The 25,517-nt window shown below is 38.4% G+C and overlaps 1 protein-coding gene across 7 annotated transcripts in view; it reads right to left on the bottom strand.

Moving 5' to 3' along the window:
- The window catches only part of ATRNL1 (attractin like 1), a 765,177-nt gene that overhangs the window by 97,530 nt on the left and 642,130 nt on the right, over positions 1 to 25,517 (bottom strand). For 6 of the 7 annotated variants that reach the window (XM_049645843.1, XM_049645837.1, XM_049645839.1 and 3 more), the window contains one exon: positions 12,757 to 12,871. In XM_049645843.1, the coding sequence (XP_049501800.1) occupies positions 12,757 to 12,871 (115 nt within the window). Of the gene's footprint in view, positions 1 to 3,387; positions 3,818 to 12,756; positions 12,872 to 25,517 lie in introns of those variants that run through there. The other variant, XM_049645840.1, reaches the window with a different exon arrangement.

Genomic DNA, 25,517 nt, shown 5'->3' with positions numbered 1-25,517 from the left:
AAAATATCAAAAGACCCAAAGAATCCTGTTAAATGTAGAAAAAAATCACATATTGCAAAATGACTAAAATGACTTGTGACAAATTGTCCTTTAGAATGGGGCTGACACAATAGTCCTAGTCAGCAACGAAGGATCCATTGTTTTAACCTCAGTGCAATTTTTTATTCTATTTCATAAGCCAAAAATTAGGCCAGAAATTAGGGAGGGTTTTTTTTTTCATTTTTAAAAACTGACAAACATATAGAACTAATTTATAGTAAGGTATCTATTAAAAGTACATGGGAAAAATGCTGTTGAAAATATGAAATCACAGCTAGCTTAAGACCCAGACTCGGGGAAGTTAGCACCAGTAAGGACAGATGAGTAAGAGAAAGGAGTAAAATAATTAAGTACACGTATTGAGTTTCTATTACGTTCTAGGCACCACTTAGGCCCTGGAGATATAACGATAAATAAGGGGGTAAAACCCTTGCCCTTAGCTTCTCTGGGTAAAACAGAGACACTGTAATAAAAATGTGATAGTAGTAAATAAAAACCAAAGGAGTGAACTGAGGATGGAAACAAGTTTCACAGAGGAGGTGACCCCTGAAGTGACATTCTCTTGTTGGAAAGGAAGGTGTAAGTGTTGTGTGTTGGAGGGCAGTCCAGGCAGAGGGACTAGAACATGCATAGGACAGGGGTGTGGTGTGTCCATAATTTCAAAGTGTATTTTAAAAATCACTTTAGAATCCAGCAGTGTGAAGTATTTTATATCTCCCTAAAATCCCATATTTGCAGATAACACAAACAGGGCATAGGGCATGAGAATGGAGCTTAAAATAATGGGATAAACTTCAAAAATGACCTTGAAACATCAGAGACATTAACTGAAATGAACTGGTCCCTTTTCTTGTGCAAGGAAAACAGTAGGTATAAATACAAAATGCAGAATGGCAGAAAGGGTCTGAAGAGCCAGAGTCGTCCTATTGAACTGCGTGGGGGAAGTAACCAGCAGGACAGGGCAGCTGGTTTTAAAAGAGATGTCAGCACCGAGACAATGAGACTGAAGCCAGAGAAAGCCCCCTGGGTTCTAGAATGGTGGGCTCCAAGAAGTCTCTTCAGGTGAACTTCAGTTTCCTCATCTTTCAAACAAAGGGACAGAACCACCTTTAGAATCTCTTTCTATTCCATGATTATTGAGTCAATGATACTTGGGAAGGTTGAAGTACATTCTCAGAGCCACGAGGTGACCCAAGCTGGAAGACACAGGCTGGACAGCACAGACAGAAGGACTGGGAGCAGGGTGTTGAGCCTGACCTGGGAGGTGATTTCAAAACTGCCTTCTACCACGTGATGGATTATTATGAGGAGCACTATCAGCTGTTCTCTATTTCTGGAAGGATGAGAACAACAACAAAAAAAGAGAACAGAAGAAAATGGGATCAAATCGCAGTGAAGCCAGTTAAATAACAGAACGAATTAGTCCCAGAAATTATGGGCATGCCTTTTGGAAAAGTCTTTAGAAACTGTCTGTCCAAGATGATTGTGGGCAGGGTCACCAGCTGTGGCCACAAGCAGTTGGATGAGCCAGATGTCATTTCAGTGCCCTTCCTATCTCTGTGTTTTTGCAATTGTATAATAGTATGCATAAATAGAGTAATACCAAATTACCCCATTTATACATTTTATGTGTCTATTAATATGGACAACAGTTTCCTTTACATTTTACCAGTAAAGTTTTGAATACAAATGTGATGCAACTTCTCCCCATCACAGCTCTACATTCAGGGCTAATTGCCTCCCAGAACACTTAAGGAGTCATTTTTCATTAAGATGGTGAGCAAGGGGGAAGCAGATGGCAGAGTCATGTTATTGATCTGATGATCTTTGCCTGGTTTGTTGAATAAGTGGAACTGAATGTATGGTCACTGCATCCAGACTTCTAGGGCCTTCAAGGTTCAGTTCAAATTGTGTCAGACAGCAGGTTCATGGGGCAAGAATTCGTTTATTCCTCCAAAGCTTCTGAGATCATTCTGGGGACCGAGTAGAACTCCTCAAACTCCTTCTTTGGAGTCTTACTCTTAAGGAAGAGGATGAGCTCTCTCTTAAGTTTTGCCAGTGCTTTATCTGCATGGCCATCTGATTGGATGCCCGTTAGTTATGGATGTCCATCAGTTATGGATATAGACCTAACTCACATGGGCTACGTTCATCTGCAAACAATAATGTGGATAAAAGGAGGCAAATTATATACTTTTCAGAGGGCCATTAACTCTTTCCCTAAAAGTCCTTAGAGAAAGATGGTTCTGGCCTTAAGTAGTTAATGTTGTTATAATCAGCGTTTACCTTTTGTAGAATTACAACACTGCTTCCTTGGGTACTTGCTCCTTCCTGGGCTTTTCATTAAGAATGAAGGATTTTTCACACCCAACGATGCCTTTGGTAGGTTCTGTGACACGATTTTACAGTAAATGGTAGCAGATTAAATAAGCTATCAGTGTAACATGGAATTTTTTTTAAAATTTTTTTAACGTTTTTATTTATTTTTGAGACAGAGAGAGACAGAGCGTGAGCAGGGGAGGGGCAGAGAGAGAGGGAGACACAGAATCGGAAGCAGGCTCCAGGCTCCGAGCTGTCAGCCCAGAGCCCGACGCGGGGCTCGAACCCACAGACCGCGAGATCGTGACCTGAGCCGAAGTCGGACGCTCAACCGACCGAGCCACCCAGGCGCCCCTGGAATTTTTATCAAAACTTGAATACACTCCTTCCAAATGGATTTGCTAAGGAACCACTGGCCCTTTGAAGTGGTCACCAGAAAAATGTTTATATGAAAAGAAGAAATTCCCAGGGCCCTTGACCCACATTTTCTTAGCATTTTATCAGTCTGCTAGTAAGCAGACATATTTTCTCAAGCCCTTTAATTTTCCTTTTTGGATCTAGGGAATTCATTTCTGTCTGCCATTTCTGGGCCTTGGTGGCAAAAGGTGTGCAATGCTGCTTCCTGGCAACAAGGGGATTATTATTGTTATCTCTTCTTGTCAGGTTTTACACTGTGGCATAATAAACAGGAGGGAGGGCTAAATTTTCTCCCTCCATGGGAGATCCGTAGACCTTGGTTCCAGTCCCCATTGAACTATGAACTAGACAAATCTAAGTCCAATTTCTGAAGTTCCAAAAATTCTAAAATTCTCTGACACTCCGGATTACCCATCTATCCTTACTAAAGGCAGGAGGTGACCTTCTGCTAAATTCCCCTACATGTATGTAATAAAGCAGGACTACTTAATTCATGGCCAACTGAAAGTGAAATATCTTACTAATTGGAAGATTAAATCAGCTATCAGTGTAACATGGTGTCAGCCATCATAATACTAGGGGGCTGATTTAGGCTTTAGATTTTATTCATACCCACAAATTCTTATTTCATTTTGTTGCTTTGAAGACAGCTTACTGATTCCAGACAAATCTTGATTTTTCCCCTTTGGCTTTGTAAGTTGATTTGTTGAGTTGCTTACTTTTTTTCTATTTTTCTCTTTGACCACAGTATTTATTTGCCAATCAATTGTAGAAATACCTGAACAGAGTGGCAGGTGAAGAAAAGAAAAAGCAAAGAAAAATATGTTGGCCACTCTTTCAGTGCTGGAGGTCTCATTTTTCATATCCATAAATTCTGAGTTTTCATGTGAGTTTGTTTCTATCCTGAAAGTGTTTGAGTTAACTTCTAGAGGGAGTGTTTTACTCACTTTACAGTATTTTTAATTAGCCATGTTCACTATTCTTCAAGTTTCTTGTCCTATTCTTTTTTCTTTGTTGCCTTGGCACATTAGTCAACTTCTCTCTGTTAACGATGGCACAAAGAAAAAAATTAAAATCTCAAATGGAAGGATCGTGGCCATGTCACTTCACAGAGACACTAGGCAGTGAAAGAAAAAGCTTATACTATCCCAAAAAGGACAGAGCTAATGGTATTTGACCATAACCACCCCCACTCCTCACTATCCACATGGAAAAAAAAATTTGGGAAGAACCTTATGGTGTGAGATTTTCTGGTTTTAAATTCTGGCTTGCGGCACCTGGGTGGCTCAGTGGGTTAAGTGTCCAACTCTTGATTTTGCCTCAGGTCATGATCTCATGTGGGGATCGCACTGGGCTCTGCACTGACAGCACCGAGGGATTCTCTGTCTCCCTCCTTCTCTGCCCCTCCCCTGCTCATGCTCACCCTCCCTCCCTCCCTCTCAAAAATAAATAAATAAACATTAAAAAACTAAATTCTGGCTCAATAAGTTATTGGCTATGTGGTTGTAGGAAGGTGACTTAACTTCCCCCTGCCCCATAGGTTTATTTTTCTCATCTTTGAAAGAAAAGTGATGATATACTTTACTGGGTGATGATAATTCAAAGAATCGTAATGAACATAGAACAGATTCAAAACAAATGGTACGTGTTAATAATAACACCTACAACAGCAATTGATACTTTTTATTTTCCATATACATTTTGTAAGGTTATGTGTCCTAACTATAATATGTAGACAATATTCTATAAGATTCAGAGTTCTTTTTCTGGTCATAAAGGGTGGAACCTAGTTGTGCTCTTTTAAGCTTAAATAAAATGTAAAAATTATTACACAAGAAAGAAATCAACATTCAAATAATAAAAATAGAATAAGTTTATGATAGGTTTAGTATATGCTACATTGGAAATATAAATTGCCTTATTTTTTGTATCATTTTCCCTAATATTCGGATTTTCCTTGAAACTTAAATCTAAGCAAATAAGTTTTAATATATATTTTTCTTTTTTAAGTTTATTTATTTTGAAAGAGAGAGAGAGAGAGAGCCAACCAGGTGCCCCAAAAGATATTTTCCATCAAAGGTACAATGCTGAGCTTGATTTTAGTCTCTAAGACATGTACTTGAATCCTACATGAATCATAAATACATAAAATCCAGTCTATCAAAAATTATGGGCCTGAAAGTAAAATTATAACCAGTAAATTTTACATTTGTAGCACATATATATATATATATATATATACACACACATATACATATACATATATACATATACATATATACATATACATATATACATATATATATATATACATATATATATACATATATATATATACATATGTATATATATATATTCTCCACATTTTTTTGGTGAAGTTCTATCATTTAAAGGTAATTAAACTTTATTAATGAGTTAAGTATTTATCAAGCAACTACTAAGTACCAAGAACTTATTAGCTGCTGGGGATTCAAAGACAAAATAAGACATAGCCCCTGCCCACAGAGAGCTTACTACCTGGGGAGAAAGTGAAGAAAAGTTCACAACACCCTAGTGACACCCACTAGGAGGCAGTGAAGAACTGAACCAGGAAATTCCAAGGGATTTCAAGGAGAGTGATGTCATGTTTGCATGGAGGGAACCAAAGTCTTCGTGGTAGAGGAACTGGCTTCTGAACTGGGTTTTGGAAACTGGCAGCTGAGCAGGAGAGGGCATTTCAAGCACAAGGAACAACGGTGAGTGGGACGGATAACACACACGCTCACGGAATCATAGGGAGAAACATACACGTGGAATTCCAAGCCGGGCAAAAATCATGAAGACATACCATGTGGTCATCTCCCTTATTTTACAGATGGGAAAACAGAGGGTCCAAGAAGTTAAAAATGACAACTCAAGGGCCCCCGGCTCGCCGGTGGGGCTGTGCAGCTAGGCTCTGGCAAGGTGGAGGAGGACCTCACACCCCAGGGTAAATGTCTGGACTCACTTGAACAGGCAATGAAAAGTCGGCAAAGGTTTACAAGGAAGACGGTGATGTGATTAGAATCGTGCTCTCTTTTGGCAGGAGTCCAGTGAGAGGCGCCAGTGCCCAGAAGAAAACTGGAGACAGGAAGAACGGCCAGAAGGAGACGGATGTTCTATCTGCCACAGGGGCAAAATCTAAAAGAGCTTCATGATTATTTGGATGTAAAATGGGAGAAAGAGACAAGAAGGAAAGCAACTCTGGGATTTCAAACTTGAGCCACTCTGAAGCCAACGAACTTCACAGTAACAGTGGGGGAGTAGGTGGTGGTAACAGGGAGAGGGGGAAGGGGGAGAGCAGCAGATTCAGGTTGCGATGCTAGTGTTCAACAGGTGAGCAGTGTTGGCTGGAGACCCAGGGTCGGTCAGGAATTAGCTCCCCTGTGAGTGACGAGGGCACAACCCTCGAGGGACAGGATGGAGCCGGATGAGAAGTTGGCTAAAGGATCAAACCTGGGGGATGCCCACCTATATTTAGAAGCAGATGAGGCAGACCAAGAACAGAGGGGTGCTCTACATCCATTATCTGTAAGTAAATTCTACGTGGGTACCTGAGATAGGCCACAGAACACCAGTGGGGAGCGTTTCCAGAAGCTGAGGAGGCAAGGTGGGGACTATTCAGCTGTCGAGCAGGACAGAGACATGGCGGCATGAGAACCGAGGAAAGAGCATCTGAATGATCACCATTTTGTTACTCCCTTACAATGACATTAAGCTTAGCAGTTGTAGATCAGTATTATTTCAACTCTCTTTCACAGCACTGTCTCCTGGTCCATAGCACCTAACACAATTTGTAATTATGGATTCATTGGCATGATTGTGTATTTCACATTTATCTCCACATAGGCTGTAACCTTTATGGGGACAGAAATTCTGTTTGGTTCACTACCATAAACCCAGTGCCTGGCATGTAGCAGATACTTCTAAATATTCTCAAATGAATAGAAGATAAAATTATTTCCTATTATTGATTTGTGGGCCTTTTTAAAAACAGGTATGTTTTTGACCCAGAGTCATATTTATTAACAATAATCTCAGATGTTTAGCTGTTGCCTGGGCTCTCTGCCTAATTTTATAGTTTATTTTGCGATGCAATACCCATTTTTCTGTTTTCTTCTTTATGAAGATATATATGGTGGATATAAATAATACTTGGATTTGAGGTTAAAAGGTAACTACCATGATTTTTTTTATAATGAAGTCTTGATATGGCTCAGTAGTTTTATTTCCTTTTCCAGCCACCAATACCAGAGAGAGTGCTAACATTAGATCAGCAGGTGTGTTTCTACAAGTGTGAAGATACACTGGCAAAGTTATGGAAGGAAAACAGAGAGGCTTAAGGGACAGGAAAACCCAGAGGCCTTTGGAAAATGTGAATGAGCTTTAAAAACTGGCTTCAGAGGAAAGAGTACCACACTGAGAACCTGCAGACCTGCAGTCTGTTCCCAAACCATCTCTGGGAAGGTAGACGACCTTCTGCCTCTCACTGGTGCTGTGACATCCCTTTTGCTTACTTCTACAGTGGGGCGATAGGAACTATCTCCATCTTCCAAACATGCTGAGAAGATTGAAAACTAGCCTTCATTAATAACACTATTGAGATATTTTTAAAATTTAAGAATCAGAGAGAATTCTTTTAGTCACTAACAAGAAATATATAGAAATATAGTTTCTCCACTGGTCCTGAGCGGCTGGAAAGGTAAGTTAAGGTACACGTTATCTGCCCTTCCTACACCAAGCTGGTAGACTTAGCATAATCTGTAGTAGAATTTTATAAGAGGATCGGTGTGGGATGCATCCTAGGAATTTACCTCCACGCCATCATTTTATACACAGGAAAATAGGACCCGGAGACTACTACAAAATTTGCCCACGGACACACAGCTAGTCGGTGGCAGAGTTGGATCTAGATCTCAGGACTTGTGACTCAAGTCCATAGCTCACATATACGAGCTGAAGTTTTTTTCTGTTAATGGCAAGCCCCTCACTGCTATCACATTCACTGAATCACAACAATTTGGCGTGGTATGCACATCGCTGCACTTTACAAAGTTCTGGAGTTAAATCACCAAGAAAGAGAAATCTATCCTTCTTCTCTCCTTAAGCTCAATGCTTATAGAACCTGCCAGGTCCTTTCTCTTCAACTCTGTATATAAAGCTTTTCAGGAAAAGGAATCTCTGGAGTACTCTTGTATGACTGTCCAGAGAAGCACTGTGATGAGGGAGAGTCCCACATGCTGAGGATGCACATGGTCCTGGATGTGAGTTCTGGCTCATTCTCTCACTAGATGTAGGACCCAGGACTAGTCATTTGATCTCTTTTGAGTTTCAAGGTTTTTTTTTTTTTTTTTTTTTTTTTTGTTTGTTTTTTTGTCTGTAAAAGTGGGATAATAATAGCTATTTTTCAGAATCATTAAGAGGGTTAAACTAATGACTGTATGGAAAGCACCTGATATAATGCTCAGAACTACTAGTTTGCTTTATTCTACCTCTTTTTATTTTTATTTTTAATGTTTATTTATTTTGAGAGAGAGAGAGAGCACAAGTAGGGGAGGGGCGGAGACAGAGAAGAAGAGGGAGAATCCCGAGCAGGCTCTGTGCTGTCAGCACGGAGCCCAATGTGAGGCTCAATCCCACAAACTGTGAGCTCATGACCTGAGCTGAAATCAAGAGTTGGACACTTAAATGACTGAGCCACCCAGGTGCCCTGACCTACCTCTTTTTCATTCAATTAAACCAAGGTCTCTTTTTGTCATCATTACCCATGGCACTGTGAGTTGACTATCATTTTAAACATTATACAATATTTCTAGATTTTTCAAAATAATCTGGTCATCCTGCCAAAAGTTCTAAGCCTAAAGGAAAAAAAAATCAAAACCTTAGACGTTGCACTGTCTTCTTTTTGGTAATGCTAGCCTCCATCAAATATGAGGCAAGTTCAGGGCAAAATTCTACTTTGAGTTGAAACACATAGCTCCTTTTTGGCAGTGGACATCTGTGCCCCTGAGATTTTTTAATCCAGTGAGAAGAGTTAATCTGCTTGTTATTAGTGAGAATCCATAAACGATGAAATCCATAATCTCCCATCACAAAGTGATGGCAATCATTATCACTTCCAATTTATGCTTTTGAAGAGCTGTATTTACTTTGTCCACATTTCATCTTAATGTGACTCCAAAACTCCTGGGGACCTTGCTGTGTCCAAGGTGACTGGAGTCATGCTTGGTTGTTCAGTGTCATGCAGCATTTACCTGATGTGCCCTGTTTTCATGGGGATGTCAGTGTTTCAACCTCTACTGATGACACTGTGCAAATGTCAACCCCAGAAATCCCACGTGAACCCAAAGAGTGTGGCATGGTTGGCAGCAGTCTCTCTCACACACACACAAAATACAGTCATGAAGCAGCAGGTTTACGGGGGTGGGGGAGCTGGGAACCTAATTAGTCCAGCTCCAGGAATGCCAAAAAGCCTATTTAATATGTTTTGCTTTTACTCTTCTAAGCCACCAAGAGGGAGAATTGCTCACAAACACCTAAATTCATTACATTAAAAAATATTTAGTACATGGGGTAAGCTGAAGGATGAATCTGCAGTTTTCCTTTTGACCGCTGTTACGATGAAAGCCATGGAAAGGACCTCACACATTTTAGATACTTATTACTTGCTAGGAATTACTGACACGCTTTCTGGTGGAAGGAGAATAAAGTCCAACGATAATGCCATATGCTAAAAAAAATTACTAGCTGCTACTTTAAAGAGATGGCTAAAACCTAGCACCTGTGTGTTTCTGAATCATTTATTTGTCGGTACTGAAGTTCAGTTTCGGGGAGAAAACCACCATGCTCCTGGGATGCCTCCACCATCTCCTTGTCCCCAAACTTATCCTTGTCTTAAGTGCCTTTATTCTTGGTAAGGAAGAGTGCATTATGAAAAGTGTCACTCAACATTTCAAAAGCTACATTTCAAAAGGGGCCGGTCAAACATTTTGAGAATGTGCTAAGTACTGCAAGAGAACTTAAAATCTAATGAGTAAGACTAATTAATCATTGAATACATTTGCTAATATTTGGAGACATAAATCTCCCAATAGCCAGGGGAAGGCTCCCGGCGCCCTGTCCTTCACATAGTGGGGATGGGTCGGGAGTCTGTCCATAAAGCTCCCCCTCTACCACTATTCTCGTCAAAGGTACGTACGAACTGCTTTCCACGTGTGCGGCACTGTGACCAGCACGGGCACATAGATGGACTTTCTGTAAAGATATGAGATAAGCCCAACTCTCGGAATGAGATAACCAACGTCACCATTTCCTTTCCAAGAGCCGATATGGTTCCCCAAAAATCATTGGCATGCACATCCTCTCAAATATTGGATTATATTTTGTTACATTTTAATTGGCTGTGTACACACCAAGTATCTTGATGAAGAGCGAAAAAAATAAATAATTTAGTTTGTATATTGGTATCGGTATTTGCTTTGTTCAGGGAAAACTGAGATGTGAACATTAGAAAACCCTCTACAGACACTGACTGTGTTTTTTTTTTAGGGGGGAGGGGTTTGTTTTGCTTGTTTGGTTGGTCGGTTGGTTGCAGTGAAGTCAGGAGTTTTTATTTTAGTTTCCCAACATCTTACCATAAAAACTTTCAAACCTATAGCAAAGTGGAAAGAGAGAATTTTAACAACTGCATTCCCACCACCTAGATTCTACCATTCACATTTACTTTCCTTGCTTTATAATGTATCTGTCCATCTACCCATCCTACTACCCACTCATCAATACTATGTTTTTGATGCATTTCAAAGTAGACTGCAGAGACAGCAGAGAATACTGTATTTTGAAGTAGACTCAGAGTATACCTACTCTTATAAAAATAGCTGGAAAACATTTGTTAGCTTTTTTTTTTAAACAAAGAACAAATGCATCCTGAATTATGCACACAGATACCCAACATAGCTCAAACTACAGGCTCTGTAAAAAGTATGGTAAGTTAACTCAAGGTTTTGTCTACTGACTGGTTTCAACTCTGCAGACATTTTTAGTACTCCTCAAATGTTGGGCTCTGTGAAGACATGGGCTGTGGATTATAGAGAAATAAGTTCTCTGCTACAGATCATCAGGGAAAATTACCTAGAAGGTTAGCAATAAGTATGTTTTGGTTCTTTAGCTTTATACTCTAGTAGTTTCCTAATTATTCCTTGAATGTAGAAATAAAGAGATTTCTATATCTCAATTCCTTCATTTACAAAGTGTGTTTTATACATATTGCATGGGCTTGTCCTGAGGATCAAATGTGAAAAATAAGAAAATACTTCGTAAAGAGTAGAGAACTATGCACATCTAAAATGGCATTAGCGTTAGTAATCATAACGCATCGTAACAGAACACAGCTAAGGAAATGGCCCACACTGCTACCTGGTTCTTTCAAATCAATCAAAAAGATCTCAAAGGTTAAAAGGACAGAGTATTGGCAGTTGCCTTCACTCTGCCCATCAGTACGTCATCTTGTCAAGGATTTAGAAGAACCTTGGTGTATATCACACGAACTTGTTTTCATTAGCAAAGTGTTTGTTTTGGAAATCATCCCAGCCTTAAAACAATGCTTCCATTAGCTGGGCATGGTACCTATAATTATTCATCTTATCTGACCAGTGCCAAACTATTCTTCCTGCATCCCATTTACATTTACCATGGCGGTTCTGAAAGAAGTGCAAGACGTTCCCTTGGTGTATGACAAAGTACAGAGCATGCTTATTTCTTTCAATGAACATCTACGAATAAGCTTTGGGTGAAAATCCCTGCAACAAGGTATCATCAGATGCCACAAACGACAATGCTAGAGGTGATGGAAACCCTCTGTCCCCACATGGGAAAATTCTGTTACATGAACATCTGAAGTTTACAGGGTATAAAGTAGTGTAGCTTCCATTTTTGTGCCAGGGTGGATACAAATCAAGAAAGGAGCAAGGTCAAAGCTAGCTAGGGAACCAAGAAAAGAAAAAATAAGCAGGGCGGTGAGTTCAACATCAATTACTGTTATTGAGACCTTGCCAGATCTCTGGCACTTTATACTTCAGGGGAATTGAAAAGAAAGACTGATTTGAAATTACCCTAACCCTCAAAAAGCATCCATTTCCTAAGTGTTGGAGAGAGCAAATAATCAGGAGATTGAAAAACTTCACATTGTAAGTAAATGGAATAGAATATGTAAAAAGAGAGAAATAGCACGGTTTGTTATTTAATCACAAGTTACACTCAACATTCTGCATATTTACAATACGGACAACATCACAGCGAAGAGAAGAACTCCCAGAGGACACATACAGTTACCCCCATTTTCAAAATATGCTTTTCATGTAAGAAAAGGAGATTCAGAAGCAAAGGCTGACTGTGCCATCGGATGGGGAGGATTCCCTGGCCCATGAGCTCCAGCTGTCTGGTGCTGATAACAAGGACACATATTCATTGTATGTGATATGAAGCTAGCACCCTCTGACATGGCTACACATTCCAAACGTGCAAGTACATTCCTTAATTTGGTTCCATATTTATGAAGCAAACTTCTAATCATGTTTATAACTTTGTATCCTATATGACACACATACTGGGAAAAAAGAATCTGCCCCAAAGTCAAAAATTTGTTTGCCATGCTAATGAGATTTCTCACTGTAGTTACAACAACAAATTGGGGTGTGTGTGTGTGTGAACACACATATGCGTGTATATTACACACGAACATACACACGTATTTTATACGTATTTTTAAGAGAAATCCTGGCAAATCTGAATTTATAGCAATGTAGATTTCTAGATCTTTTGGAAAAGTTTGTATTCTAATAAATTTGGCCATGCTTTAAATTAGAACCACGTAAATATCCTCACTGTGCTATGTGGTAGTATTGTTTATTTCTTCTGTTTAGTCTGCATGTTTTGCTCAATTGCTGGTGGTTCCACTCATCTTACCTGACTGTCCAGGAGGAGGGGCACCTGATGATCCTCGCGGCAGACAAAGAAACACAGTCAGAACAGCAGCTCTGTTCCCAGCACACGGTTCAATGGCTATCGGTTTAGGTGCCCCCTGAAAAAGAAAACAGAATTTTAAATTTGCCTAATTGATAGGACATTGCTGTTTTACTTTTCTCCTACCTCTATTTCCGTGTTTTAAACTGTGCCCTCCTAGTGGATGGGGATATACAATGTCTCATTTTTTAATAATCCAACTGAATATTTTATTGTAGTAATACCTAGTGTTTTCATAGTAGTGGTCATTAGCAGTTAGAGGGTATTTTTTCTTGGGGGGGTTAAATATTGGTGCATAGTTTTGAAAAGTATTCTTTATTCTATTTTTAGCATGTTATTTTTATTTACCTTTTTTTTTTTTTTGAGAGAGAGAGAGCGTGTGCACAAGCAGGGGAGGGACAGAGGAAGGTGGGGGGAGAAATTAGGAGTTGGATGCTTAACCGACTGAGCCACACAGGCTCCTCTGTTTTTTGTTTTAATTTAATAGACTTCAAAAAAATTTTTTTTAAATGTTTTTACTTATTTTTGAAGGAGAGAGAATGACAGAGCATGAGCCAGGGAGGAGCAGAGACAGAGGGAGACACAGAATCTGAAGCAGGCTCCAGGCTCTAAGCTGTCAGCACACAGCCCCATGCGGGGCTTGAACTCACAAACTGTGAGATCATGACCTGAGCTGAAGCCATACGCTTAACCCACTGAGCCACCCAGGTGCCCCTAATAGACTTTATTATTTAGAGCAGTTCTAGGTTTGCAGTAAAAGTGAGAGAAAGATACAAGATTTCCCATATACACCTTGCCCTAACATATGCATAGCCTCCCCATCATCAACAGCCCCCACCTGAATGGTATATTTGCTATAACTTATGAACCTACATTGACACATCATACTCACCAGGGGTCTATAGTTTATATTAGGGTTTACTGTTGTGTTAGACCATAGTCCAGGAGTCTGACATTTATCCGCCATTATGGTATCATACAGAGTATATTCACTGCCTAAAAATCCTCTGTCCTCTACATATTCATCCCTTCCTCTCTACTCTAAACCCTGGAAACCACTGATCTTTTTACTGTATCCATAGTTTTGCCTCTCCCAGAATGTCATATGGTTCAAATCATATCGAATTTAGCCTTTTCAGGTTGACTTCTTTCACGTGGGAATATGCATGTTAAGGTTCTTCCATGTATTTTCATGCCTTGGTAGCTCATACCTTTTCAGTGTCAAATAACATTTCATTGTCTGGATATACTACAGTTTATTTATTCATTTGCCTTCTGAAGGACATCTTGGCTGCTTCCAAATTTCCGAAAATAAAAATTAGGCTACTATAAACATCCACGTGGAGGCTTTTGTGTGAACATAAGTTTTCATCTCCACTGGGTAAATATCAAGGAGTGTGATTGCTGGATCAACTAATAGGAACATGATCATTAGTTCTTTAAGAAACCATCAACTATCTTCCAAAGTGACTGCTCCATTTTGTATTATCACCAACAGTGAATAAGAGCTCCTCTGGTTCTATATTTTCACCAGCATTTGGTGGTGTCAGTGTTCTGGATTTTGGCTATTCTAATGGGTGTGCTGTGGCATCTTGTGGCTTTAATTTGAATTTTTTCTGATAATATATGATATGAAACATCTTTTCATATTCTTATTTGCTATCTATATATCTCCTTTGGCGAGGCATCTGTTAAGGTCTTCACACATTTTTAATTGGGTTATTTGTTTCTTTTTATTGAATGTTAAGAGTTTTTGATATACTTTAGAAATAGACCTTTATCAGATGTCTCTTTTGCAAATATTTTCTTCCAGTCTGTAGTTTATCTTTCCATTCTCTTGATATTATCTTCTGAAGAGCAGAAGTTTTTTACTTTGATGAATTCCAGCTCAGTAATTATTTCTATCACAGACTGTGATTTTGGTGTTGTATCTAAAACGTCATCGTCATATCCCAGGTCATCCAGATTTCCTTCTATGTTATCGTTTAGGACTTTTATAGTTTTGCAATTTACATTTAGGTGTATGATCCATTTGGAGTTAACTTCTGTGAAGGGTATAAGGTATGTGTCTATTTTCAATTTGTTTTTCTTTTTGCATGTGGATGTCCAGTTGTTCTAGAACCATTTGATCAAAAGGCTATCTTTACTTCCTTGCATTGCATTTGCTCCTTTGATAAAGATCAATTGACTATATTTATGTAGGTCTATTTCTGGATCCTCTTCTGTTCCATTGATCTAATTGCCTCTTCTTTCACCAATACTATACTGTTTTGATTACTGTAGGTTTATTGTAAGTCTTGAAGTTGGATAGTGTCAGTCTTCTAACTTCAATACTATTTGGCTATTCTGGGTATTTTCATTCTCCATATAAAATTTGGAGTCAGTCTGTATATATTCACAAAATAACCTGCTGGCATTTTGATTGGGATTGCTTTGAATCTACAGATTAGGTTGGGGAGAACTGCCATCTTGGCAATATCGATTATTCATATCCACGAACACAGAATATCTTTACTTTTATTTAGCGTTTTTATTATTTTGTTCATTAGAGTTCTGTAGTCTTCCTCATGCAGATCTTATATGTATTTTGTTAGATTTATATCTAAGTATTTCATTTTGAGAGGCAGTAGTATAAATGCTACTGTCTCTTTAATTTTAAAGTCTATTTGTTCACTACTGGTATGTAGGCAAGGAAGTGACATGTATATTAACCTTGTATTTTGCAACCTTGTTATAATTGCTTATCATTCCAGGAGTGTTTTTGTTGATTCTTTTGGATTTTCTACATAGGCAATCATGTCATATGAGAATAAAGACAGCTTCATTTCTTTCTCCTCCATATGTATACCTTTAATTTCCTTTTCTTATCATATTGCTTTAGCTACAGCTTCCAGTACAATGTTGAAAAGGAGTGGTGAGAAGGGGACATCCTTGCCTTGTACTTGATCTTAGTGGGAATGCTTCAAGTTTCTCACCATTAAGCATGATGTTAGCTGTATGTTTTTTGTAGATATTCTTCATCAAGTTGAGGAAGCTACCCTCTATTCTTAGTTTACTGAGTTATTATAGTTCAGATAGGCTAAATTCTTGATTATTTCCCCTTATTTATTAATTTTCAGAATAAGTACTTGTTAGCATTCTCCAAACATGACAATTTATATTATCATTATAAATTTATAACTTTTAACATTTCTGATGTGTTTCAATTGATAGCAGTTACAATTTTGTCATTACTAGTTTTGTTAATTGTTCAAATTGTACTATCTTTGAACAATGAGAATGTCTTCAAATTGGTTCCTGAGTTCTTCTGACATGACCACAAATGCCTTTGATAGCTTCCCTGTCTTTTACCTGTCCCAGACCTGCAGTCAGATGTTTGTCTAAGGAACCTTGCTGGGAAATGGTATTAATCCCAGACAAAAGAGGTCTCTATTGCTACTGGGTTGGTTATTGTTCTAGGAAGTTTTGGGCAATAGAGCTCAGGGTCATAAACTGGGTTCCCAAAGAAGCAGATTCCCTGGGAGACAGAGTTAAGAAGCAGAGGTTCTTATGGTTGAAAAAAAAAAGGTGGAAGGAAAAGGAAGGAAGCCTCATTAGACAGAGGGAAAAGGCTGAACTGAGATGCAGGCCCAGGAGGAGACCTGGAGCTAGAATCTTTCAACAACTGGGTTGGGCCAAGTGGGCCAGGCCTTTATACCCCCCCCTCCTTCAAAGATTAGTTACTACTTATCATTGCCCATGGGATCATGACCTTGGACAAGGTGTTTCTCTGTGTCACGGTAATCCCAGAAAGGACTGACAGCTGAAGACATCCAACAGAATTCCCAGAAGCTGGGCATCATGTCTTCAGTGAAGGTGGATTTGTGTAAAATATCAATGTGCCCTCCAGACTCAGAAATTTTTTTAAAGAGGAAAGATATACCATGGATTCATAATGAAACTGCCAATTCAAATTTAATCTGTTTTATTTAAACTTCTTTGAGTGTTTGTATCTCTTTTCTTTTACGTCGGAAATCTTGGTATCTAATAATATTGGTAATTACTTTTATGCTACAATACAATTTAAATATAGGATTATATATTACATCTGACAATACAATTAATTAAAATTGACTTCTCTGTAGATTTTATTTATTTATTTTGTCTTAAGTGCATATATGCCACATCTCACTAAGGACATACAGTCAAATACTGCATGTTTCAAATCACTTGAAATAGGTCCTCTCTGTGTGGTTTTGCCACTGATTCCATCCCAACTTAGGTAAGTTTGTGAATTCAGAAGTCGAGTTTGGTGGGATTGCCCCCCTTTCCATTTTTATTTAATATTGCTTTATACTTTTAAGACATTGATATGGTTCCAGGTTAGATCTGGAAAATAAAATACACTTAGAGAGGTCTACTATCTGCTCTCATTCCCATCATGCTGTTCCCTTTTTAGCAAGTGAGTTTTTGTGTGCATGTAAGTTCTCAAATCCTTGGAGTGTATATCAAGGAGTACGACCGCTGGATTGCATGGTGCCATGTTTCATTTTAACACCCAATCCTGGCACGAAAGAGATGTGCTGTAGGCCTACATTTGAATAAATAAATGCACTTCACTCCATTTGACAGGTAGTCTGTGAGCCACCAAGTTATGCAATTTTTGTTGCTTTCTCACAGTTGTTTCCTGTCACCAATGATGTACTATACCACACAGTTTATCTAATTAAATTATCACAATCCAAAATGTTTTCTTGGCACATCTTTAATATCACTTCAGTGAAATATGTATGTCATAATCACCAGCTGATGCACTTGTACAAATAATATAACCTTAAAGATAGAGTAAATGAATCTATAATGATTATAGTAGTAATAGCTAGTATTGTATTAAGTACTTACTATGGATTAAGTATTCAAAGTTCTTTACACATATTAACTTGTTTAAATCTGACAACTGTGTAAGATGAGAACGCTGACGCAAGGCGAAAAACACTTGCTCAAGTGTATGTAACCAGGAAGTAGCAGGGCTGAGATTTATACTCAGGCAGGCTGCCTCCTGAGTCCATCCTTTGAACCACACAGTGTAGTTTATCATATGTGCGCATGTACAAACATGTACCCACACACGTGTGTGTACACACACGTGCAAGCACACACATATGTGAACACACATACTCCGTGCACACACGTCCAGTGGACACAAGCATGCACGAAGAATTTGGGTTTAAATACAATGTCACCTTTTAAACAGTGAGAATACCATTTTAGCATGGCAAAGGTGAGTTTGGCCATTTCACTGAAAAGAAAATGACAGATGAGACCCTGCTGATATGTCAAAGCAACATCTATGCATAAAGGCAAAATTAGATAGAAGAAAAAAAGTACCACTGGTTTAATTATTAGAACAAGTGATTTGTTTAGTTTTTGTTGATCACATTTGAAATCTTCAGAAGAAATACAGACATTCACCAAGAATATTTTAGAATACTGCCGTTTTCAGAAAGTTTAACGAGGCATTAAAGATAAAATATGTCCCCTTTCATGTAAAACTTAGACTGAAATTTCTGGTGACAACAGTTTTATGTGGTTATAAAGGATTTCTCCTTTATAGCAACATAAATCTCATGTTTTAAAATTATCCTCATACAGATACATTTTGGGAGGTTTCAATATAAAGGTGAAAGTGGTCCTGATGGAAGAAGTAAAGGGCATAAAAATCTTCCAGGAATATGCTGTAAGCCATGTTGCAATACTTGTATCAAGTTGCATGATCTACGCTTTTACAGTTTAAAGCTTACATTTAATTTAACAGACTTATTTTTGAAAATGTTAAGTCAAAATCAGCATAAGTACATAGATATTCTCCAATGATGCAAATATTTAGAGAATAGGCTTGTCATATTCCAAGGCTAACAGAAAAATACTATGAATGTTTTGAGCCATATTTCCAGGCTTCTGAAATTTATTCTAATTTAATAAATGCAAAGTATATGTAAAGGTCAATTGGTTAAAATATACTAAGAGGAAAAAAATGAATTCAGGTTTAAATAATGGGGACAGATCAGAAATATTAAAATCCCCTTTAACATACACCCCTTTAATATACCTAAGAAATAATTTATCCTTTTCTACCATCAGGCAAGGCTTTCTTTTTTGTTTTGTTTTTAAGTTCTCAATGCAATAATTGGAACTATTCAAAATATCCAAATTTATGTTAAAATACTGTATTAAAAATATTAGAAGAAAATAATTTTATAATTACAACAAGATAAAACAACAAACAAAAATAGTTGAGAAACAGTGGCTCTTGGTTTAGGGCATTTAGAAAAACAAGAAACAATTTGAGAGCACATCAATTGATTGTGTTGTCAGGCTACTTTTATACTGGAAGAAAAGGTTGAACCATCAAGCGCTAATGTGAAATGCACCAACTGGGAGAAAAATTAGTAAAAAATAAATTTCAGGTGGAAAATGGCTTAATTATTTAACATCAGAGACTCAGCAACAAATAGTGTAGTAAAATATCTTGACCACAGAAAAGGAATTCTGCTTGTATGAAAAGCCTCTTGTGTAAAAGTGTCCTTATAATAATTCCCCACTCTTAATTCTCCTAGTGTTGTAGAGAAAACAGTCAGAAATTTCTTTATATTGATAAACTACATTAAAAGAGCTTATAATTCTATTTGCAAATCAAATTGGCTTACAGCTTTTTATTTCTGGCCACAACATTTTCATAAAAGGATAGCAGCAAAAAACATTAATTATTCATTATATTAAAAATATTAGTGATTAGCACAGCTCTTTGACACTTCTGCCAAGAATTCACATATCTCCAAAGAATTTGTGACAAATATCGCTCTCAATAAAGAATTTTAAAGGAAAAAACCGCCTTATAGCACTTGAATTTTGCAACAGAAATTAGCAAAACACCACAAATGATATTTCTGATACCTTGAGGTTTGCCAGTTGTTTAGCGATAGATACATAACCATGAATCAAAATCATTTCACAATGACATAACATGTTTACTGAACTGTGTAATTTATCATGCATTTTCCATGGCTGCCTTTGAAAAAGATAAGGCATGGGTTTGCTTGCCCATAGCACTCAGACACTGTGATTTACTTCCAGACATTTTCATATTTGTTGTACCGCAAGAAGCTGGTTTTAGACCGTGCCAGAAAATATCACTGACAGTTATATAATTAGCAGTCCTTGTTTATTAAGGACACAGCACTTTTAGAGTGAAAAAGACTTGTTTTGTTCGCTCTGGTGTTTTTGAAACTATTGTATTCATATTTTCAAGTTCTTGTTTTTGGAGGCAACAATTCTCTGTTATCTCTTCCCATTTTCCAGCTATGGAAAACAAGCAAGTTACCAGAGAAGCTTCTGGAATCATAAGGATTTTCAAGATGACGGTGCTTAAAATTCACAATGATAGAAATGTTCTGTAAGTGAGGCCATTATTTGAACCCAGGAAATAGCCAGGGAAACTGCTGCTCCAAGAATCACTGGATGTTTGGAAGATACCAATGGGCAAAATGGGCTACTTACTTGCTCCTTCCTCCATTGGCCCCGTCAAAGAGTGAGCAAATGAGTGAGTGATTCACTTCTAGACATCATAATGAAGCTGCATCACTGGAAACCCTAACCCCAGCAGCTGAGGATTTAACAGAATTACTTGAGGTCCGTGGACTAGTCTTTACAATGTAAGCAGGGTTTGGTCTAATACTCTAGGCCTCAAAAGATTAAAAAAAAAAAAAAACAGAAAAGAAAAAATGTGTTATTCCTTTCTCAGAAACGTTCACTAGTTTCAAAGTAAGGTGGCAAACTCAAAATCCTTCAAGGCTCAGGTGGGTAATTTAATAATAGCTAACATTTAAGTGCTCATAATATGCTTTGTGCTAGGCTACACGCTTCCGTGAGTTTAATCCTACCCCTTGAGACAGGAACTATCCCCATTTGAAATTATGAAACTGCAGCTCTGAGTGTAAGGAACATAATGAAGGTGGTAGACCTAAAGAAGACCTAAAAGACGAAACCATGACTTGGAACTAAGTAGCCTATCTTCTGAGCATGTATGCCTAACCACAATGCACAATGCCTATAGTAGGTAAGAAGACTGTCTAAACTTCTAGAATAAGAAAACAAGTAGTGGTGGGTACTAGAGTGAACTAAAAAGTATAAGAGTTGTTTTGGGGCGCCTGGGTGGCGCAGTCGGTTAAGCGTCCGACTTCAGCTCAGGTCACGATCTCGCGGTCCGTGAGTTCGAGCCCCGCGTCGGGCTCTGGGCCGATGGCTCGGAGCCTGGAGCCTGCTTCCGATTCTGTGTCTCCCTCTCTCTCTGCCCCTCCCCCGTTCATGCTCTGTCTCTCTCTGTCCCAAAAAAAAAAAAAAAAAAAAAAAAAAAAGTATAAGAGTTGTTTAAAGACGCCAAATCTCAAAATCGTTGCTGTCCAAAGAACACATCTATGGGTCAAAATGGTTTCATGACTTCAATCGCTCTGCGATTGCTGTAGCATGGAGTCCAAAGTGGCATTTTGGGATTGCCACGCCCTTGTGTCTACCCACTCATCAAACACCATCTTTTATTCTCCGCAAGCTCTGCATTTTTGTCAATGTAAGTGTTCACTGCTCAACAACCGTGCCCAGGGTTTCCAGAATCTGTGCCTTCTGCACTTATAATATCCCTACTGTCTAGGAGATCCTTCCGATATGCCTTCAATTTTTCTGAAATCATTCATCCCTTGAAGCCAACTCATCCATGAATCTTTCCTTGGTCTGAGGGATTGAGTCTCTCCGTCTTTAGTTCTTTAATGGCACCTTTTCTGGCCCTCTTCACTTTCCATCTTGAATGATGCTTGCGTAAATACCCTGTCATCCCACTGGAACAATCTCTTTGAGGAGGGGCCCAGTTTCTTATTTATCTCTACTGCCTCTGTACTCACTTGCTCTCTTTGAAAGGTGCCTGTGCCACCTTTGGGGACTTAAGTCTCCCAATATTTTACTCTTTTATTGATGTATATACTGTATGTCTCTTTTAGCTTCCTGCTCTAAAAAGCCAGATATCATCTTGGATACCTCTTTACCTTACCTATAGTATCTACTGGAGTACATGTTTCACGTGGTGAGTAGAGTGAATCAAACAATAAATGAAATTGCACATGGTAGGCATGACTCAGTTTCTCTAAATTATGGATAGTGAAGGGTTAATAAAACACCGAAAAATAATGTTAGCTAACATTTGTTGAGTACTCACTAGGTTTCAAGTGCTATGCTAAGCACTTTACATGCATTATTGTGTTATTTTGTTTCATAAGATGAAGAAATTGAAACTCAGAGAGGTCAGATAATATTCTCAGGGCGATACAGTGAGGGAGGGGCAGAGCCAGGATTGAAACTCCCATCTGTCTGATTCTAGTATCTTGGTTTTTAACCACCGCATGATACTGCTAAAAATACAGCCTAAGAAGACAAAGAACTTCTCATTCTTTCAGCTTGGCTATTAATAGTAGGAATGAACTTAAGATATCAGTAATAAAAAATTATATGCATATACCTGACTCGTTCCTGACCAGGGTTCAGAACACTTGAGTTCTTGGACCAACTCTGCTACTATGTAGTTGTGTGCTCCTGGGCATGTTTGAAGTCAATTTCCCCGCGTGACAAATGAACACGTTAGGTTATATGATTTTTGGGGTCCCTTTAACATTCTTCGGCTATGATTTATGGACAATTTCCAGAATGTGTGATGTACCAATATCTAATACTTAGTCTAAGTACAGTGAAATTTGAAATTTCCAATCATTAGTAATTTTTTTCTTGTTCAGTTACTTTAAATGACACATCTAATTTTTAAAACACATTATTACACCATATGATGAATACATCACATAAGACTAAATGGCCACCATTGCATGCCAAAAAAGCAATTAGAAAATTGAATCAAGGAATTAAGGATTAATGTGGGTATGTTATACCTGTCAGCAGCAATAAGTGTTTTGACAAGGACAGAATAAAGTCTGACAGTATGCACAAATACTGATCTGATATATGAGTGAAATATTAAAAATGCAAACAACTGCACATTAATCACTTGAACATTTCCCTACTAAACCACTTTTAATGCTGTTCTTATCAGAATCCATCTATAAATAAAAATGAGTCTTTTCAACAGCGTGCACAACTTGGTATTTGCAGTTTAATGAGTGTTTATATTGATATGAAATTTAGTTTTTAGTCACTTTAGTAAAATAGAATTAATTTACTGAGCATAGAATTAAGTCAGCCTGGCAGCCTGGCTCACAGCTAATCAAGTGCGCTGATTCCATAGGATCAACAAATACCAAGACTCTAGTTTTGGAGCACAGATTCTCTGATTCCATTGTTTACACGTGGGGAAAATGAAAGTGAAAATCATATTCTTTATTTACTATTTGCTTTGCATGAAATGATAAGGGGAAAAACACATTAGCTTGCTTTACTCACTAAGAGAAGAATTCATATTAATAAAAGAAATTAAGTTGATGGACACTGTCAAAACCAGGGTTAAACTGCATTAGAAGCAAATTCAAAGAGAATAAAGTATTACATGTGGGAATAGGGAAAGGAATAAAACATAATATTCACAGAATCAGTATGCTGCTCTTGAGATTCCAAAGGATTCCAATTGTAAGCTTAATTTTCATACTGTATCCAATACATTTTTTCTTTGTTGAAATGCCTCCGTATTCAATCTCTGCTCAAAATCTCTTACTACACACACACACACACACACACACACACACACACACACACACACGTTTATATCCATATTATAATACCTGGTTTAACTGAGTTTTGCTGTTATTTTAATCGTGTGGCACTGACTTGGTGGTGATAGCAGTGGTTTTACTATTTATTTTTAAATAGGTAGTTAGGTCCCAGAAAACGAAAATATTCTCTCATTTGGAGATCTTATATAATCATGCTTTGCCCTGAGTTAGTCAAGAAATACGAAGGTTAATAGCAAGTGACTTTAAACATACTATCTTTAAAAAGTTGATTCCTGATAGTATTTTTTAAAAGTTGAAATAGATTATTTATTAAATAACTGCCACAATTGGAGTTTAACAACCTGTACTTTTCTCCAGTGCAAAAAGCAACCTACCCACCACACCTTCATATATTGATTTCAAATTGGGACCATTCCTTCAGACCTCAAAAGGTACTAAGTGTGAGAGACAAATGTGCCTGCCAAATCAAGTGACTTCCCATCTAGCTTAAGCCCAGCCTTTGTGCCCTGGTTCAGGCCATTCCATCCACCTAGACTGCTCCATCTACCATTTCTGCAAGATCTGACTCAAAACTCATCTGCAGGAAGCCATCCCAGGTCATCCCAAGCCACATCAAGACCTCCTCACTCTACACTATCTCAATAATGACGAGTTAGCCATTTTTCCTATCATAACCATTGAAGGGAAGTATAATGTAGTGGTTAAGAGAACAACCTTAAGCGATCACTGCCTGGCTCAACGTCCTGCTCTCTCATCCATTCAAGTGTGACCTTGATCAACTGACAGCCTCTCTCTGTGCCTCAAGTTTCTCATCTGGAAAATGGAGTTAACTATACCTTCGTAGTGTTGTTATAAAGATTAAAAAAGACAATAGAGCAGAGATAATATGTTTTCCACCTCTATTAATGGTTTGAAATAGATTTATTAAGAAATTCAGTCTCTAGAAGAGAATTTTATTGGTGGCTTATTGGGGGTGGGGGGAGATCTGATCTCAATGACAAACTTCCCACACATGTCACATCAACACTGCTACTGAAAATCTGCCTATTTTTCCCATTTGTGTTCCCTGTTTTTTTTTTTTTTTTCAAGGTGTCTGATCCGTGAGCATTCTGTGCTTCACAGAATAGACCTACCCTGGCACCTAAGACTGTGCTGTTCAATAAATATTTCATGGATGGGGCACCTGGGTGGCTCAGTTGGGTAGGTGTCCAACTTTGGCTCAGGTCATGATCTCGCAGTTCAGGAGTTGGAGGCCTACATTGGGCTCTACGCTGATAGCTCAGAGCCTGGAGCCTGCTTTGGATTCTGCGTCTCCCTCTCTCTTTGTCCCTCCCCCACTCACGCTCTCTCTCTCTCTCTCAAAAATAAACCAAAAAAAAAAAAATTAAATAAATATTTCATGGATAAGTGGGTCTTTGTTTTTTCTTTCCAAATTGTGTACAAGGTAAATCTCTAAATTTAGTGGCAAAGGTTACAAATAGAAGGTCAATCTATAGCAGATAGATATAAACCAGCAGGAAAGTTGGATAATCAAGATCTTAGTATTACCTACAGGCTGGCCCATTCCCAAACACATTACATCATTAATGGAAAATGTGACCTTAGCCATGCAACTAAGGATCAATTCAATATACAATGTAAACGTGTTAGGCCCCCTACTGGCAAGTGGGGGGGGAGTGCTACAAAGCCCCAGTACCTGCCCTGATGGGGCTTCCTTCAGAGCCATCAAGCTGTCTGCAACTATGACTAAGAGCTAAACCTGCTCACAGAGGTATTCACAAACCCCTGGGGGTGCGAGAGGAGGGAGGGGAGAAGCTACGTGTAGTTCTCCTGGAGAAGGATTTCATCTGATGGAGGATGACTAAGGAGTGCATTAGGAGAATGAGGAAGGATGGAACTTTCTGGCAGAAGGAAAAACATGAATGCAGAGGTGTAAAGGCACATAGC

This window comes from Panthera uncia, chromosome D2 (genome assembly GCF_023721935.1).
Source record: "Panthera uncia isolate 11264 chromosome D2, Puncia_PCG_1.0, whole genome shotgun sequence".
Taxonomy (NCBI): domain Eukaryota; kingdom Metazoa; phylum Chordata; class Mammalia; order Carnivora; family Felidae; genus Panthera; species Panthera uncia.
Note: the sequence above shows the minus strand (reverse complement) of the source record. Positions and strands in the feature narration are given on the sequence as shown.